The sequence below is a fragment of the Ochotona curzoniae genome, unplaced genomic scaffold, assembly GCF_017591425.1.
Source record: "Ochotona curzoniae isolate NIBS_2020 unplaced genomic scaffold, NIBS_Ocur_1.0 contig_54, whole genome shotgun sequence".
NCBI classification, from domain to species: Eukaryota; Metazoa; Chordata; class Mammalia; order Lagomorpha; family Ochotonidae; genus Ochotona; species Ochotona curzoniae.
Genome location: NW_024466464.1, coordinates 3,295,862 through 3,313,000, shown reverse-complemented (window position 1 = coordinate 3,313,000; position 17,139 = coordinate 3,295,862). Strand labels below are relative to the sequence as shown.

The 17,139-nt window shown below is 63.7% G+C and overlaps 1 protein-coding gene across 1 annotated transcript; it reads left to right on the top strand.

The window, feature by feature from the left end:
* Positions 1-1,322: 1,322 nt before the first annotated feature.
* On the top strand, positions 1,323-2,941 carry CHST12 (carbohydrate sulfotransferase 12). The gene has a single exon (XM_040989936.1). The coding sequence runs from the start codon at positions 1,395-1,397 to the stop codon at positions 2,652-2,654; it is 1,260 nt and encodes a 419-aa protein (XP_040845870.1). The 5' UTR covers positions 1,323-1,394; the 3' UTR covers positions 2,655-2,941.
* The last annotated feature ends 14,198 nt before the right edge of the window (positions 2,942-17,139 follow it).

Sequence of the window (17,139 nt, the reverse complement as noted above, 5' to 3'; positions counted from 1 at the left end):
CTAATTTGTCTTGTCTTTGGTTGCAATGCCTTAGATTTTGTATTATTATTTTTTCTCCCTAACTTACTATGTTGTTATTTTTGAGAAACCATTTTAGTTGGCACTGTTCTTAGAAGCTCAATACTCCCCCAAATAAAGGGTTCTGTATATCTATATAACCAGGAATTCTTGTGAGATTGAGCAGTGCTTACTGTGACGGAGGCCCCAGACACGGGTCAGCGTCCCCTTGGGGGCACGGCCTCTGAGGACCCTCCCCTCTCCATGCTGCCTGCTTCCAGCGCCCTCTGCTGCTGACCTGCACGAGGTCAGCTGGGACCAGATCTGCCGCCCTCCTGCTTTACTTAACCCCCTCCTGCCCCTTCCCTCCTCACCCCTCCTGCCCCTTCCCTCCTCACCCTTCCTGCCCCTTCCCTCCTCACCCTTCCTGCCCCTTCCCTCCTCACCCTTCCTGCCCCTTCCCTCCTCACCCTTCCTGCCCCTTCCCTCCTCACCCTTCCTGCCCCCTCCCTCCTCACCCCTCCTGCCCCTTCCCTCCTCAACCCTCCTGCCCCTTCCCTCCTCACCCCTCCTGCCCCTTCCCTCCTCACCCTTCCTGCCCCTTCCCTCCTCACCCTTCCTGCCCCTTCCCTCCTCACCCCTCCTGCCCCTTCCCTCCTCCCCTCTTCCTGCCACATGCCCCCTCTTGGTTTGATGACCTGGTCGCTTCTTCAGGCACGTGAGCCTTATCGCGTCACTCCCTGCCTTGCCACCCGGTTGACTGGTCCATGTCAGCACATGATGTGTTCATGTCCATGTGTGTCTGTCTCCTTGTGGGACGCCGGCCCTGTGGGGGCAGGGCCTATTCCCCACCATGTTCTTTACCACAGACAGGGCCTGCCCAGTGGATTTAGCTCCTCTAAAAGCATTTATCTAGCAAAACCATGTGTGAACATGAAGCAGGTAAATGAGATGCATGGCATGCACGCCCCCCAGGGGGCACTGGTGGGCGCCCTGTGAGCCCACAGCCCTGCTTGTCCTCCTGCAGGCATCAGCTGCAGGGGAGGGGCCCAGGGATGCCCCAGCCGACAGGTGCGTGGGGAGACTCACTGGTCCAGGAAGTAGAAGGGCGAGTTGTGCCACAGCCTGAGGTAGTAACCTGGCTGCTGGAGGTGTTTCCTAGTAGGACTGTAGGCGAGATGGGGACCCTATCGACATGGTTGTAGGGCGTGTAGGCTGGCGGGTGGGGAAACCTCAGAGTACAGCGGCTCTCGCTGGAGCTGCTGGCAGAGGCTGGCAGAGGCTGGCGTCTCATGTCGTTTGTCTCTCCAGGTTCCTGGAGCGCCATGTCCCCTCTCGCCGTGAAGCGGCCGTGAGAGGCTGCGGGCGAGTCGCCCGCCCCCCGGCCCGGGGCCAGGATGACCAACTCGCGGCTCCTGCGGCTGTGGCTGGCGCTGGGCTCCGTGGTCATGATCCTGCTGCTGATCCTGTACTGGGACAACGTGGGCGCCGCCCACTTCCACCTGCACACTGCCCTGTCCAGGCCGCGCCCGGCCGAGGCGCTCCCCACCGCCGGCCGGGGCGCCGAGAAGGAGCTGGGCTCGGACGTGGACGAGTTTTTGGATAAGCTGCTCGGCTCCGGGACAAAGCAGAGCGAGCCTTCCGGGAAGAGGACGGAGCGGCCCCCCGTGCCGGCCCCCAGCCAGCCGGCGCTGGGCGCCCTGGAGGAGAGCGTGCGCGGCTATGACTGGTCCCCGCACGGCACCCAGCACAGCGGGGACCAGGGCGTGCAGCAGGCGGCGCGGAGGAGCGTCCTGCGGGACTTCTGCGCCAACTCCAGCCTGGCCTTCCCCACCAAGGAGCGCTCCTTCGACGACATCCCCAACTACGAGCTGAGCCACCTCATCGTGGACGACCGGCACGGGGTCATCTACTGCTACGTGCCCAAGGTGGCCTGCACCAACTGGAAGCGCGTGATGATTGTGCTGAGCCAGAGCCTGTCGGACGGCGGCGCCCCGTACCGCGACCCGCTCGCCATCCCCCGGGAGCAGGTGCACAACTCCAGCGTGCACCTGACCTTCAACAAGTTCTGGCGGCGCTACGGCAAGTTCTCCCGCCGCCTCATGAAGGCCAAGCTCAAGAAGTACACCAAGTTCCTGTTCGTGCGCGAGCCCTTCGTGCGCCTCATCTCCGCCTTCCGCAGCAAGTTCGAGCTGGAAAACGAGGAATTCTACCGCAAGTTCGCCGTGCCCATGCTGCGGCTCTACGCCAACCGCACCAGCCCGCCCGCCTCCGCCAGCCAGGCCTTCCGCGCCGGCCTCAAGGTCTCCTTCGCCAACTTCATCCAGTACCTGCTGGACCCGCTCACCGAGAAGCTGGCGCCGTTCAACGAGCACTGGAGGCAGGTGTACCGCCTCTGCCACCCGTGCCAGATCGACTACGACTTCGTGGGGAAGCTGGAGACGCTGGACGAGGACGCGGCCCAGCTGCTGCGGCTGCTCAAGGTGGACGCGCGCCTGCACTTTCCCCCGAGCTACCGGAACAGGACCGCCAGCAGCTGGGAGCAGCACTGGTTCGCCCAGATCCCCCTGGCCTGGAGGCGGCAGCTGTACAAACTCTACGAAGCCGACTTCGTCCTCTTCGGCTATCCGAAGCCGGAGAGCCTCCTCAGGGACTGAGCGTCCTCAGGGACTGAGCGCCCCGCGGGGGCTGCGCTGGGGCGGGCAGGGGCGTGCCTCCAGGGGGCTGCGCCTCCCCAGCGCCCTGGACAGGCTGCCTGGCCCCTCGCCGTCCCGTCATGCTGTCCACTCCACTGCCTGCAGAGTACTGTGCGGAGACTTTTTCTAAGATTAATATATTTCAGATATTTAATATGAAAGGGGCAGAGGATGTTGGAATCCAGTTTGGCATCTTTCTCTTCCGCCGCCTCTGCCGAGGGGCTCACTGAGCAGCAGGTGCCCCCAGTGAGCGAGGGTTCTGCCTTGCACTGCAGAAGCCCTGTCCAAAGCAGGGGTGTGAGGCCGGTCCTCCACGGGCAGGGTGCCAGACAAGTCCTGCAGAAGCAAAAGCGGGCCTGGGAGGTGCCGACCTGGCCTGGGAGGTGCCAGCCTAGGAGATGCCAGCCTGGCCTGGGAGGTGCCAGCCTGGGAGATGCTGGCCTGGCCTGGGAGGTGCCAGCCTGGGAGATGCCGGCCTGGGAGATGGCAGCCTGGGAGGTGCCAGTCTGGGAGGTACCAGCCTGGGAGATGCCGGCCTGGGAGGTGCCAGCCTGGCCTGGGAGATGCCAGCCTGGGAGGTGCCGGCCTGGGAGATGACAGCCTGGGAGGTGCCAGCCTGGGAGGTGCCGGCCTGGGAGATGGCAGCCTGGGAGATGCCAGCCTGGGAGGTGCCGGCCTGGGAGGTGCTATGTTTCCAAAAATGAGACCCTTAGTGCATTCTCCTTGAGGCTGAGCCACAGTGGACCATGCTCCAAAGTCAGAGCTGTGGAGACAGACCCTCTGACCCCACCGGCCCCTGGCTCCTGGCTTGGAGAGCCACCGTTTAAGGCCACTGCCCACAGGGAGGATGGGCCGCAGTGGGCACCAGGACACGTGGACAGACACGCCGTGGCTGGCTGTGTGTGCTGGCTGGTGGGGTCAGTTTCAGTGTCCCTAATCCTGAGGACATGGCTGACCTTGGTGAGCCTGGGGAGTCATGCTTGGCTGTCTTCTGGTTTTTAAATTACTTATCTGAAAGGCAGGCAGATTTTCCTTCTGGCTCACTCCCCGGAAGGCTGCGATGGCCAGGAGCTTAGCGGGGTCAGTCATGTGGGTGCTGAGGCCCAAGCACTTGAACCGTCTTCTGCTGCTTCCCCAGACCTTTACCAGGGCGCTGGGGCAGGAGTGGGGCAGCTGAGGAGGGGCTGGCACCATTTGGGATGCCAGTGTTGCCAGTGGTGGTCTTGTCTGCTCTACCACAGCATGGTGCTGCTGCGTGCGGTCATTGCTGTCCGGTCCCTGAGGCCCAGGGGCGCATCCCCTCCGTGGTCCAAGGGACCGAGGCCTGTGAGCACTGTCCCTCAGGCTCCGCCCTCTTGGAACCCCCACTGCACACCTTCGGCAGGGCCGGCAGAGGCACTCACCCTCGGCTCCTGTGCTGAGCAGTGGCAGCCGCAGTGTGTCACAGAGCCAGGGCCGAGGACCAGCTCCATGCCCCTGCAGGAAGGGGTCAGGTCCACGGTGCAGGGGCAGGCAGACAGCCTTCACAGATGCTGGTCTTGGGCCAGTCTGGGCGACCACGCTCAGGATAGCGGTCGGAGCAGGGAGAGGCTCCAGAAGGTACGGGCTGCAGGGGCGGGGAGGGGGTGCCAGGTCTGAAGTCTGAGGCCGCCCTCTTTGGGGACTGTGGGTGTCTGAAGTCTGAGGCCACCCTCTTGGGGGACTGTGGGTGTCTGAAGTCTGAGGCCACCCTCTTGGGGGACTGTGGGTGGACGAGTCTTGCATGGTGCTCAGTGCCCACCACAGGTTGTAGTCGCGTTTCTGTAGTGGGAGGGGTGAGGAGAGCACGCCAGGACTAGAGCCAGGGCTGGAAGCCTCCCTCACCCCTGCCACACGGCTGCCAGGGCTGTGGGCTGCAGGGAGAGGGTATAGGCAGGGTTGCCAGACCCTGGCCACCTCCTCCCCACCCTCAGAGGCAGTGGTGTGCAGAGTGAGCCGTGGACGTCCCCGTGTGGGCCCAAGCAACGGGCACCTCCGAGCTGCCTCAGTGCCACCTGCTGGCTCCACACCCCGTGACACCCCAGAGCCCTGGCACAGGCACTCGCCCTGCTCGCTGGCAGGAGAGGCAGCTGGGGGCACTCCCTGAGGCACAGCTGGCTCCGCAGCATCTCACAGGACCACCAGCATGGGGCAGAGAGAGTTGCCGCTTCTGTCTGCTGACATGTGGAAGGGGAAGTGTAGATGGCACATGCGTGTTGGGCAGCACACATGTTGAGTAGAGCACACGTTGGGAGCACATGCATGGTCCATCTGAAGACTGTCCTCCCGTGAGGTTGGGTGGCACATGTGTGGCCCATCTGAAGATCTGTGTGTGTCCTCTTGGGGGGCTCCCTCTGGTCAAAGAACCTGTCCCCCCCGCCCCACTCTTGGCCCAGGAGAGCTCGGCAAGGCCAAGATGGCAGTGCCTGTGCAGCCTCACCTTGGTGGGTACCGGCTGGGACCCCAACCCAGCTGGGACCCCCTGGCCCAGTGCTCTCCGCTGGAGTCCTGGGGAGGTCCTGAGAGTGCCCTGGGCTGGGAAGGAAGGCCGGGGCGGGGTGAGCTGCTCACACCCACCGCTGTACTCCTCAGCAGTGAGAGCCAGCACGTCCCCACCGGCAGGATCCCTGTCTCGGACCCTGTGGAATTCACTCGTGTGATGACAGCGCTGGGCGACATTCCTCCAGCGCAGAGCGACACCTGACCCCTGCCAGGCTTACACATCCACCAGACCATCAGTAATTTCTTAGCATTATTTTTTTTTTTTTAGTTTTATTTCTTTATTTGAAAGGCAGAGTTACAGAGAGAGAAAGAGATCTTCCATTTGCTTGTTCACTCTCCAAATGACCACATGACTAGGGCAGGGCCGGGCAGAAGCCAGGAACCAGGGCCCTAATCCAGCTCTGCCCCCTGGGTACCAGGGGTCCAAGTGCCTGGCCATCACGGCTATGCCAGGTGCCTCGGCAGGGACGTGGCCTGGAGGTGGCACAGCTGGGACTTGCACGATGTCCTGGCGGGGCTGCCGGTATCATGGCAGCATCTTGACTCACCGTGCCACTCCCCCAGCCCTGGCATTCACATGTGCCTGGCAGGAGCAGCCGTCGGCATGAAGGCTGTAGGCAGCCACGCAGTGGCAGGCCTCCTGGGTTTGTCTCAGGGTTGGGCAGTCGAGGGTCCATCTTGCGCCCTGAGTTCTGCGGCGGGACGAGCACCCCACACGTGGTACTGAGTCCACGTGTCGAGGTTGCTCTTGGAACCCTGGGCAAGAAGGTGTGTGCCAGCCAGATCCCCAGCCTTGCTCGGCTGAGACCAGCCGTGCCGCTGTGCAGGGCAGGCAATGCGTTCTGCTCCTCAGATTTCAGGAGGATCAAAGCCACAGGCCCTAGCCTCAGACCGTAATTCCCGCCGGGCTCTGGGGGGTCCGAGCGAGGGGCGGAGAGTGCAAGGTGCCTGGCTGGGCGTGTGATGTTGAGACAGTGTCCAGGCTGGCCGGAGGCAGAGCAGCATGCCCGTGCGTCTGGAGCCTGGCTCCTGGCTGTCCGGGCTGTGGCTGCTAGGCTCACGTCTGTGTCACTGGATTGGAGAACGTTGTTTCCACGGGTAAAATACTTGGGCTTTGTGGCGTGCGAATCAAGCCGCTGCAGATTCTAGTCCTGGCTGCTCCACTTGCGATCCAGCTTCCTGCTGATGACCTGGTAAAACAGCAGTGGAAGATAGCAAGTGCTTGGTCCCTGCCACCCACGTGGGAGCAGGTCCTCTGGGGGAGTGAGTCCGCAGGCAGAAGGATCTCAGGCACTCTGCCTGAAGGTCAGGGCACAGCACATGTGTGCTGTCCTCTGAGTCACACATGTGTGCACAGCTCCCTGCGGCGAGGCACGCCTGTGGATGTATTCCGTTTTCTAAAACTGGAACAGTGGTAGAGCCCAGCTCCCTGCCCCTCCTCCTGTGCCTCCTTGCCTGTCTGTCCAGCTGTGGCTTCCCAGCAGCTGGTCTCCAGACACCTGCCCGGAGCAGAGGAGTGGCAGTGGCCTTGTGAGGTCCCTGTCCGGCACGCGGGGGTCACAGTGGTCCCGTGGGGTCTCTGCCTGGCTCACGGGGGTCGTGGTGGTCCCGTGGGGCCTCTGCCTGGCACACGGGTCACAGTGGCCCCGTGGGGTCCCTGCCTGGCACACAGGGATCGTGGTGGTCCTGTGGGGTCCCTGCCTGGCTCATGGGGCTTGCGGTGGTCCCGTGCGGTCCCTGCCCAGCACGCCGGGGTCATGGTGGTCCCGTGCGGTCCCTGCCTGGCACACAGGGGTCACGGTGGCCCTGTGCGGTCCCTGCCTGGCACACAGGGGTTGTGGTGGTCCCGTGGGGTCTCTGCCTGGCTCACGGGGGTCATGGTGGCCCCGTGCGGTCCCTGCCTAGCACGCGGGGGTCATGGTGGCCCCGTGCGGTCCCTGCCCAGCACGTGGGGGTCACAGTGGCCCCGTGCGGTCCCTGCCCAGCACGCGGGGGTCATGGTGGCCCCGTGGGGTCCCTGCCTGGCACACAGGGGTCATGGTGGCCCCGTGGGGTCCCTGCCCAGCACGCGGGGGTCACGGTGGTCCCGTGGGGTCCCTGCCTGGCACGCAGTGCCCTGTACTGAGACACTTCCTGCGTGGCTGGCATGCTTTCCCTTCACATGCACAGGATGGACACAGTGGCACCTTTGCTCTCAAGCTGGGGAGCGGCTGCTCTGAGCAAACATTGGCCTGGCAAACTGCGTTGCTTGCCAGGCCACATGGGGCAAGATTTTATGTCCCTACCCTGAGCCTGTAGCTACGAGTGGACAGTGTTGCCAGCACCCTCAGCGACAGGCACCCTCACCCTGCACCCTTGGGTCCCCTCCCAGGGCTGCCACGTGGTGCCCGCGGTTTTCCCTGCCGTCTGCCCTGCTCCTGCTGCTGCATGGGGTCTGGAGTGGACAGGTTGCCCACCCAGGCCCGATGCCCCATGGTGCTCTGTGGGCCTTGTGAGAGGGACAAGGGTATGCAGGCAAGAAAGGGGGAACAGGTGAACCCCAGGAGGAAGGAGGGAGTGGGGACCGGAGGAAGAAGACTCTCCCATCTGCTGGCTCACTCCCCAGAGGCCGGGACGTCCATCCGTGTCCCCCATGGGGGTGCTGGGGCCCAAGCGCTTGGACCGTCTTCTGCTGCCTTCCCAGGTGCACACGCCGGGAGCTGCATGAAGTGGAGCAGCTGGGACTGGAGCTGTGCCCGAAGAAAAGCAGGCGGTACAGGCGACAGCTCAGCCTCTAGAGAGCGTGCCTCTGCCAGAGCAGTCTGCCAGCATCAAGGGCTTGCGAAGCCATGGGCGACGCCGCCTACCGCCTCCTAGGGCTCAGCCCGTCCGGAACAGAGTACGGCTTCCTCGGGCTGTGCCCAGTGCTGGGTTACAGAGTGGGTTGGCTCACAAGCACTCTAGCCTTCAAAGCACTTGTTTCTAGAACATTCCAGAAACCTCTCCCAGAGCTACCCTGCCATCTGAGGGGAGGCAGAGGGGCCTGGCTGGCTCTGAGCTCACGTGTTTGGGCTTCAGCACTATCTTGCCCCACCCCTGGCCATCCCCTTACAACGGGGCATTCCAGGAAAGGGGGCCTGTCTGCCAGCAGCCCCGGGCCCCACCTCGGTCCTCCAGGCAGGAAAGCAGACCTCAGGCTGCCAGCTCCTCCTAAGCATCTGACGATGGACACCACTGGGCCTTGTTCCTTAAAACCATAGCAGACGGAAGGAACTGGGCAGATCTGTTCCCATCTGCCAGACGGGGGGCTGGGGCCCAGGCTGTGACGCCTGCTGAGTTCCCTGAACCACCAGCACCCCCAACCTTCCCGGGCCCTCGGACTGGGCGGTCTGCGCCAGCCTGTGCCTGCCCGGGCACACACCAGTTGCAGCAGGCCCCAGGGCCCTCTGGCTCTCAGCCCAGGGGTTTGAACAGCCAGTGCTGGACTGAGGGCTGTGAGCGAGAGGCCGGGCCTGGCCCAGGGCTGCCCTGGACCTCAGGCTGTGGGCCCTGGAAGGGAGGAGTTGGCAGGAGAGCAAACTGCAGAGAGGTGGGGGCGACGTGGCCAGGGAGGAACGGAGAAATCCGGGTGCCTGGTGAGGGAGGGGCCGGGCACCGACCCCAGCGCAGCCGCAGGAGGCTGCCCAGCATGCTGGGGAATCACGGCCACCCCTGTCCAGCAGGGCTCGCGCCATGGGGTGGCACCCGGGTCATGCCCGCCGCGCTCCCCACCCTGGCTGTGCCCCAAGGGCCATGTCTGGTATCCTGCAGACCCCATTTCTGACCTGGGGTCAGCTGTGAGAGGAGCAGGGGGCAGTGGCTGTGGCAGCTGTGTGCCCTCCTGTCCTATGGCCCTCAGCCTCCCAGGTGTGTGGTAGCAGGGTCTGGAACCAGACGTGGAGCTGAAACTGGGTGTCCCAAGAGGCGCCCACCACTGCCTGCACTTCGGGAGCATTTGTGAGCTGTCGAGTTGGGGTCGGCCAGAGGCAGCTGTCCTTGCTTGCTGCAACTGGCCCTGCCAAATCTCCCAGCTGGCCAAGGTGCCAGGAGCCTGCTCTGGCTGGCAGACTCGCCCGGGCGTGAGTGGGAACACGTCCTGTGTGAGGGAGGAATTGGCAGCCACGGCGTCCGGTCTCCCCACACCTCCTTGACCACACAGGCAGGAGACGGGCACGGGGGTGCAGACTGGCTGCAGGGCTGTGCGTGAGCACGTATGCGTGTGGATTCAGCGTGTACTCCCTAGGGGCGAGTGGCCAGGGGCTCCACTCACAGGGCGGGCAGCAAGTACTTCGTGCTGGGGAGACCAGGGACGCAGGAAGTGGACGCAGCTTGGCCCCAGCCAACACGCAGAGATGGGCGTGGAGGTCGCTCGTGCCTACCCTGTCCCCTTCGCCTCGCTGCAGACCTGGGGCCCTCAGTATGGACGCTGAGAGGAGCCTTTGCCTGGGGCCCGCCTGTCTGGCTGCTGTCCACTTCTCGTGAGCCCCACTCACGTGGTCCCCTGCCAGGCATAACAAGTGGCTGTGTGACCCAGGCGTGCAGCAAGCAGAGGGCTTCGTGTCCGGCTACCGAGTTCCCCACCGATCCCTGGAGCAGGAAGGGAAGAACTTCGCACTGGGCGTGGATGGCCGGGGTGCATGCAGTGTCCTGTGGCCCAGGGGGTCCGTGGTGCCCCCACTTCCTCAACCATGAGCGCCAGGTCTCGACATGCCCTGTCCAGCTCATGCCCTGTCTAGCTCTGTGTCCAGCACTGATTGGGACATCAGCCCACCTGGACCTAGGGGACGCTGCCCCAGCCCAGCAGTATGGCTTCCAGGCCGGACAGAGAAGGATCCAGGATGCTCTAGAGACAGGGGCGGGTGGGGACCTGCCTCTGACCTCCGCTGTCCAAAGCTCAGGACAGGAGCGGTCAAGCGGCACTTCCCCTGGAGCCAGTACCGGCTCTCTGGGTGTGCAGCCCTGAGTCCGTCCACCAGAGGGCAGCCTCGGCTCAGGAACGTGTGCATCATCCTGTTGAAAACCCTGACTCCTGGCAGCTGTCCATGGCTCGTTGGGACAGGGAGGAGGGTCCACCGGGAGGACCCCCAGGTACCTGCTGGCTTGGCCGTGGGATGGTGGATCCCAGGACCTATGTCCCCCCGGGCTCTCCTGCCCTGGAGCAGGGCAAGTCGGCAGGATTGGCAAGGGGTGAGTGACTCAGGCCCAGGGTCCTGCTGGGAGGGTCAGCGCTCTGCCCAGGAAGGGAAGGAGGGCGGCTTTCGAGCAGAGCCCTCCGCAGTCGCTGCCAGGGCCTGAGGAGACAAAGGGGCCACGGCACGCGGAGGGGGTGGGAAGCTGCCGTGCCGAGGACCCCTTCCAGCTGCTGGTGTCCCTGCCAAGCCTCTGCTCTCCACCTTCCCCCACTGTCACGCAAGTCCTGACACCCCAACGAAGCTTCTTCCTGGGGCCTTCACGTACCCCGCCAAGACCGGGCCGGCTCAGTGTCCCAGGGCAGCTGGGAGACCCGAGCGTGGGAAAGGGCTCCCCCACATCCAGGGCTGGGCAGCCGTGCCAGCAGCTCTTGGGCCCTCGCCACTGGCTGGCAGCACACAGCGCCTACCTCATGCAGGGCCATGGTGGGCCGTCGCCATGGCGAAGCCCCTGTACAGCACAGCCAACTGCCCATCCGGGTCAGCCAGGCCGGCCGCCCTGCTTACGGCTTTGTCCTCAGCTGGCCCCAGGCCCGAGCCCATGAGCTGAATAGCAGACAGGCTGTCGGGGGTCCAAGCGTCCACCAAGGAAGGGGCTGAATGGTAGAGGGAGGATTTAGGGGCAATAGGGAGGTTGGGAGCAGAGCCTGGCCCTGGCCTCCGGCCCCCCACCGCCAACTCCTGGGGACAGCCGGCGGCGTGCTCCCGGAAGGAAGCAAGCAGACCCTATCCTCGCATCCCAAGACAGTCCAGGCAGTTGGCCAGAGCTGCTCGGGGTCCGTCTCAGCCACAGTGCAGCCCTGTCCAGCCCCTGCCTGTCCCCACCTCAAGCCCGAGATGACGACCAGCTGCCCCCCGAGACTCCTAGAAGCTGCATTTGCAAAAGTCATGTTTGCAAACTCCAGAGCTCATATGAGAGTATGCAGGGAGAAATGAAATGGAGAGCCACTAAAAACACGTGCTTCCCACCAAAACCAGTCACGTGAGATCCGGGTAGTGGGATGGCAGAGCACGGGGAGGCCCAGCCGGGCACCCTAAACAGAGGCACCACTCCCAGCACGAAGACCATGAGCCTGCCTCTCCCAGCACCGGAACTGGCCCTCCCCGCCTGCGGAAGCCAGCAGGCCACCTGCCTGTGGGGACAGCAGAGCGTGGAGCACCTGAACCCACATGGCTATGGTCAGGGGCGTGAGCCCTGGCAAGGGACCCAGCCCTCAGGGCCCCATCCCACCGTAGCCATGGTTCTCCAAGCCACCCAGGGGCATTGAGATACTGCAGGGAAGGGGCCTCCCCAGTGCTGGGCAGGCGTGGTGTGACAAAGGACAGAGAGGGTCCCACCCAACAGGGTAGTGCCCGGAGAACCCCTTCGCAGCCCCTAGGATGGAAGTTCCCACGCCAGGCTGATGTGCTGGCCACAATGCTGCCCTCAGCCCCCACGGCCCCTGCTGTCCCTTCCCAGGCCCCTATCTTTGTGTTGGGGGGTGGTCTGTGCAGCCCCTGTGCCTGGGGCTGGGGTCTCATCCGCTGAGCTGAGTGGTGCTAAGGAGGCGGCTCCAGCCTGAGGCGCCAGGAAGGAGCAGGCGTGGATGAAAGGGGCCTGGACCCCACCCTCACCACACCTGGCCTCCACCTGCCAGGAAGGGGAATTCTGCTGCCTCCGGTGTGTTCAGGGATGCCGGGGGTGCTGTGGGCTGGCCCCTCTCCAGCCCCAGACCACAGACCAGCAGGTGGCCTCGGCCTTGTGGACCACACATCTGTGTGCTGAGACTGGTCACACACCCGGCCCCACCAGGCTGGACCCTGTTTCCAGGCCCCTGTCCTGTCTGGGAAGGCGAGATGGTCGTATGGCCCAGTTCACTGAGCTGCCCCAGTCCTCGGGGTTCCTGTGTGCGGGCTCCGTGCCCCACCGGCCAGCTCAGCGTCACACCCGTCTCAGTCCCCATTCTGCTCCGACTGCGTCCTCATATAAGCGAACATCGCCCCTGAACTTGGCTTCATGGTGTGCAGCGAAGTCCGGCACGCCACACCACTGGGCTCCCGCCTGCTTGGCACTCACCCCCGCTCACACTGGAGGCCTGGACCGCTTCAGTGCTGGCTGCCCCTTCCGCTTCCGCAGCCCCTGCAAGGTGACCCTCTGGCATGCGTGTCCCTGCCTGGCTGCTGCAGCGGGCACAGGAGTGCAGGTCGCGGCTGTCCTTCTGCTGCTCCCGGGCTTGTGTGCCACCAACGGAGGCAGACCCCAGGGTCACCCCGTGGGGTCCTTGCCCGGAAGTGGGCTTTGCCGTGTGGGAAGGTTACCGTTTTACTCACTTGGGAACAGCTGGCTGCGTTAGGTCCCCGCACCCCAGGTTCCCACTGCCACATGTGGCTGGTAACCACTCGGCCACAGGTGTGAGGTGCTGTCTGCTTGGGGCTTTGCTCGTGGATGGAGAGCTGGGCTGCTCTCATTTTTAAAGATGTGGTACTTATTCATTTGGGGGTGGTGTGAGTCAGAGAGAGAGGGAGAGGCAAAGAGTGTTCATTCCCCCAGACGAGCTGGTTTGGTTGGAAGCAGGAGCCTGGCATTCCATCTGTGTCCCCCACCTGGACGCTGGGACCCAGGCGCGTGAGCCGTGCCCGACTGTCCTCCTGGTCCGTGAGCAGAGAGCTGGCTGGAGTGCAGCAGCCGGGTCAGCCCTGCTGTTACATGGGGCGCCGGCTGACCTCATCCTCTCCACCAAGTTTTGCTGGAAGGTTGGAAGCTGCAAATCTTAGGTGAGGGGCTCGGATGCACTTTGAGCAGGTGCTGGCTCCTGCAGGGGAGAGGGAACGGCCCTCCCAGTGCTGTCTGTTTGGGAAGTGGCCAGGAGCCTGGCTCCCCGTCTGCTGGGGCTCACCTGCTCCCTCAGGCCCAGCTCAGACGGTCTCTGGACTGCTGTGCCTCAGCCCCGTGGGAAGCAGAGGTCCCTGCTTCCCGCCCAGGCCGGGCACATCCAGACAAGACCGTGTTGTCCCCAAACCCTTGGCTGGGCCTCCTCCTCCGGTCCCTTTGGCTGGGCGATGACACACATTAATGATTCAGGCGGAGTCCCTGCTCACAGCCTGCATACCAACCCGTTCCCCTGGCAGCCTGGCCCCTCGGAAACAATTTGCATGCAGTGCACTTGAAGCCCCATGGTGTGTGGGGCACAGGGTTGCGAGCGACACTGAGAGCCATGCACTCCTGCCGCCCCTGCCCCCGGCCGTGCCTGGGCCAACGCAGGGTCACGCCCTGCCAACCGCCGTCCTCTTGGAGATCTCCCGAAAGTGTGGTGAGCCTGTGACATGCAGCAGCCACGCAGAGCTCATGCCTGCCGCCTGCTGTACCCCGGTGCTTGTCAGGGTAAAACAGGCGTGATGTGCGGTTTGCTGGTGTGGTAATCTTCAGCAGCCAGTTAGGCAGCACCACTGGGCCAGCACTACACAGTACCCACATCACTGCTCTTTCTAGAACTTTCTTATCATCCCTAATAGCAACTGGTTATCTCTTGATTTTAAAAGTTGTTTATTTAGTTCATGCAGAGTGAGCGAGAGAGCACTCACTCACTGGTTCATGCCCTCGATAGCTGATGTCAGGAGCCGGAGCCAGGAGCCAGGAGTCAGGAGCCAGCAGCCACGTGCCAGGAGCCAGGTGTCAGGAGCCAGGAGTCGGGAGCCAGGTGTCAGGAGCCGGAGCCAGGAGCCAGGAGTCAGGAGCCGGGAGCCATGTGCCAGGAGCCAGGTGTCAGGAGCCAGGAGCCGGGAGCCAGGTGTCAGGAGCCGGAGCCAGGAGCCAGGAGTCAGGAGCCAGCAGCAAGGAGCCGGAAGCCGGAGCCGGGAGCCATGTGTCAGGAGCCGGAAGCCGGAGCCAGGAGCCAGGAGTCAAGAGTCAGGAGCCAGGTGTCAGGAGCCAGGAGTCGGGAGCCAGCAGCAAGGAGCCGGGAGCCAGGAGTCAGGAGCCGGAGCCGGGAGCCAGGTGTCAGGAGCCGGAAGCTGGAGCCAGGAGCCAGGAGTCAAGAGTCAGGAGCCAGGTGTCAGGAGCCAGGAGTCGGGAGCCAGGAGCCAGGAGTCAGGAGCCGGAGCCAGGAGCCAGGAGTCAGGAGCCAGCAGCAAGGAGCCGGAAGCCGGAACCGGGAGCCAGGTGTCAGGAGCCGGAAGCCGGAACCAGGAGCCAGGAGCAGCGATCTCTACCAGGTCTCCCCTGGTGACATCGCCCTGTCCCAGCAGGAGGCTGGTGTCGGGAGCCAGAGCCAGGACCCTGGCGTGGGACAGGGCCGTCTCAGCTGCTACTTCCAACACTGTTGCTAATACCTGCTTCACTATTTCAGTGAAAATAAAGTGACAACTCTCATGTATACACATGGAAAATGCAATGGCAATAGACAAGTTGAGAATTCTCTTTGTAAGAAGTTGTAAAAATAGGCATAAAATGCAAAGCTAAGATCAACAGTTTGGGGTGCACGTCATGGCTGCTAGCTTTCAAAGCCAGCTCCTGCTGATGCCCTGGAAAAGCAGCAGGATCACCCTGCAGCTGTGTGGGAGATCCGGAAGAAACTCCTGGCTCCTGGTGTCCCCCTGGCCGTCTGGAGAATGACCCAGCATCTCTCTTCCGCTAGCTTTTGGGTTTTTAAAAAATGTTTAGTTTTATGATACAATTCCATAGGCTGTAACTCTTCTCACTCCAAGGTGGAGATGCTGGCGTGCTGACTGACGAGGGCTCTGGTGCGGGTTCAAGCCTGGGCTGTAGACGGCCACCTCCTGGCAGTGGCCTCCGGCTCCTCAACCTCTTGCTGCTGACCCATCACAAAGGGCCTGCTGCGGGGCTGGGCTCGACCCTGGACCTGCCACAGCCTCCGTCACCTCCTGGGGACCGTCCGTCCCGCATGTCTCTAAGAGGACCCTGCACTGGCTGAGGGGGCCGGACGCAGAGCTTGTTTCAGCCCGCAGGTGCCCTGCATGTCCTCTGGACTGCCCGTCACAGACATCACCCACACTCTGAGGGGCTTCGTGCCAGAGCCCATCCCTGCTCTGAGCACTGGGGCTGCACAGTGGCCTGTAACACTCACCTGCTGGACCCTCGCCTGGCCGGCTCCCTGGAGGGCAGGGAGCTGCCCACACATCGCGCCGCTCTGCTCTGGCTCTCTTGCCCACCCTCCTCCCCACACCAAGCCCCGGGACTCGGGAAAACAGATTCCACCCAGCCTCGTGTGTGTGTTTAGGACCTCCTCTCTCTGCCAGTTCCTGAAGGGGCTGGACTGGGAGAAGGGACACAGGAGGGCACCCAGCACCCACCCTGGAACCATCTGGGACCTGTGTCCAGGTGGGCGGGACAGGCCAGTCCTGGGGCAGAATGCTAACAGGGAACTTCTACAGGTCTGAGACCATGAGCCCACACCTGACCTCCAGGCTGAGCACCTCTCTGGGAGTCCCACAGGTGCCTCTGCCCTGACCCTGCCTCCCTCACCCCTGTGAGCCCCAGTCTGCAGGTGCCTCTGCCCTGACCCGCCTCCCTCACCCCTGTGAGCCCCAGTCTGCAGGTGCCTCTGCCCTGGTAGTACCATACCCTGTCCCAGGTTGGAAATCCCACCATAACTCACAGGTACAGCTGTCTCTGGGGCCCGCAGCCTGGGAGCTGTGAGTCCAGGGACTGAATGCCTGGGACGTAGGACCGAGGACTCACAGGAAGAGAGGCCCAGCTGAGAGCTGGGCAGGAGTGGAGGGGCTGGAGGAAGACCTGGTCCCCCACCTCTAGATGAGGCAGCACAGGGCAGCAGAGGGCAGCAGGTGCCTTGCTGGAGGTCCGCTTCAGCCCAGCCGAGGCAGCAGGCAGGAGCCAGCACCATGTGGGCCAGGCTGGCCAGGGTGGGCAGGTGAGACCCAAGCCATGTGCTGTAGGTGGTGGGAACCTCGCGTTGCCGGATAGCGAGGGCACCCACAGGGTCACAGCCTCCACGACCCATCCTGTGGGCAGTCGGGTCTTGCAAGCTGGACTGTCCAAGTGGGCAGAGGGTGGGCTCTGGTCAGGGGCCAAGGGACACAGTGGCGATCCTGTGTGCATGGCTGCATGTGTCTGCTTACACGTGTGTATACATGCCTGCACCCGTGTGGCCATGCGTGTGCTGTGGCCATGCGTGTGCTGTGGCCATGCGTGTGCTGTGGCCATGCGTGTGCTGGTACACATGCACCTCAGCCTTTCACGCCTGGGTTGGCTCAGCCGCTGCCTCTCTCACTTGCTGAGCACCCAAGCCTGCCTTTGTCATCGGGGTGCTGTGCCCTGTCCCTGAAGGTTTAATGACCCACGGGCTCCCACATTTTGTCACCCTGGCACTTTGCAAACGCCTGGGCAGCCCGCCTGCCCCCGCCTGCCAGCCCAGGCCTACTGCCAGGATCACCCCTTCCCGGCCGCGCCCGCCCCAGCTGACACAAAGGCCAGGCCTCCTGCAGGGGCGGCAGGAAGGGGCTCCTGGCCAGCTGTGCCGTGGACACAGACAGGGAAGTGAGCGGAGACAGGAAGGAAGCTGTGCAGGGCAGGCCAGGCTGCCTGGCTCACCTGGGGAGGGGGCCTGTCCCCCAGTCCTGCCGTGTGGCCTGAGGCCTTCTGGGAGAAGGGCAGCAGTCAGGTGACACGTCCCAAACCGGATCAGAGTGCCTGGGCGGCCGTGAACCCCAAAGGAAGCAGCAGTCATGGGGTCCCTGCCGCTCATGCAGGAGACCTGGGCTGC

Excerpts from the sequence above, each read along its gene's own strand:
- CHST12 (XM_040989936.1), top strand. The coding sequence starts at position 1,395 with ATGACCAACTCGCGGCTCCTGCGGCTGTGGCTGGCGCTGGGCTCCGTG.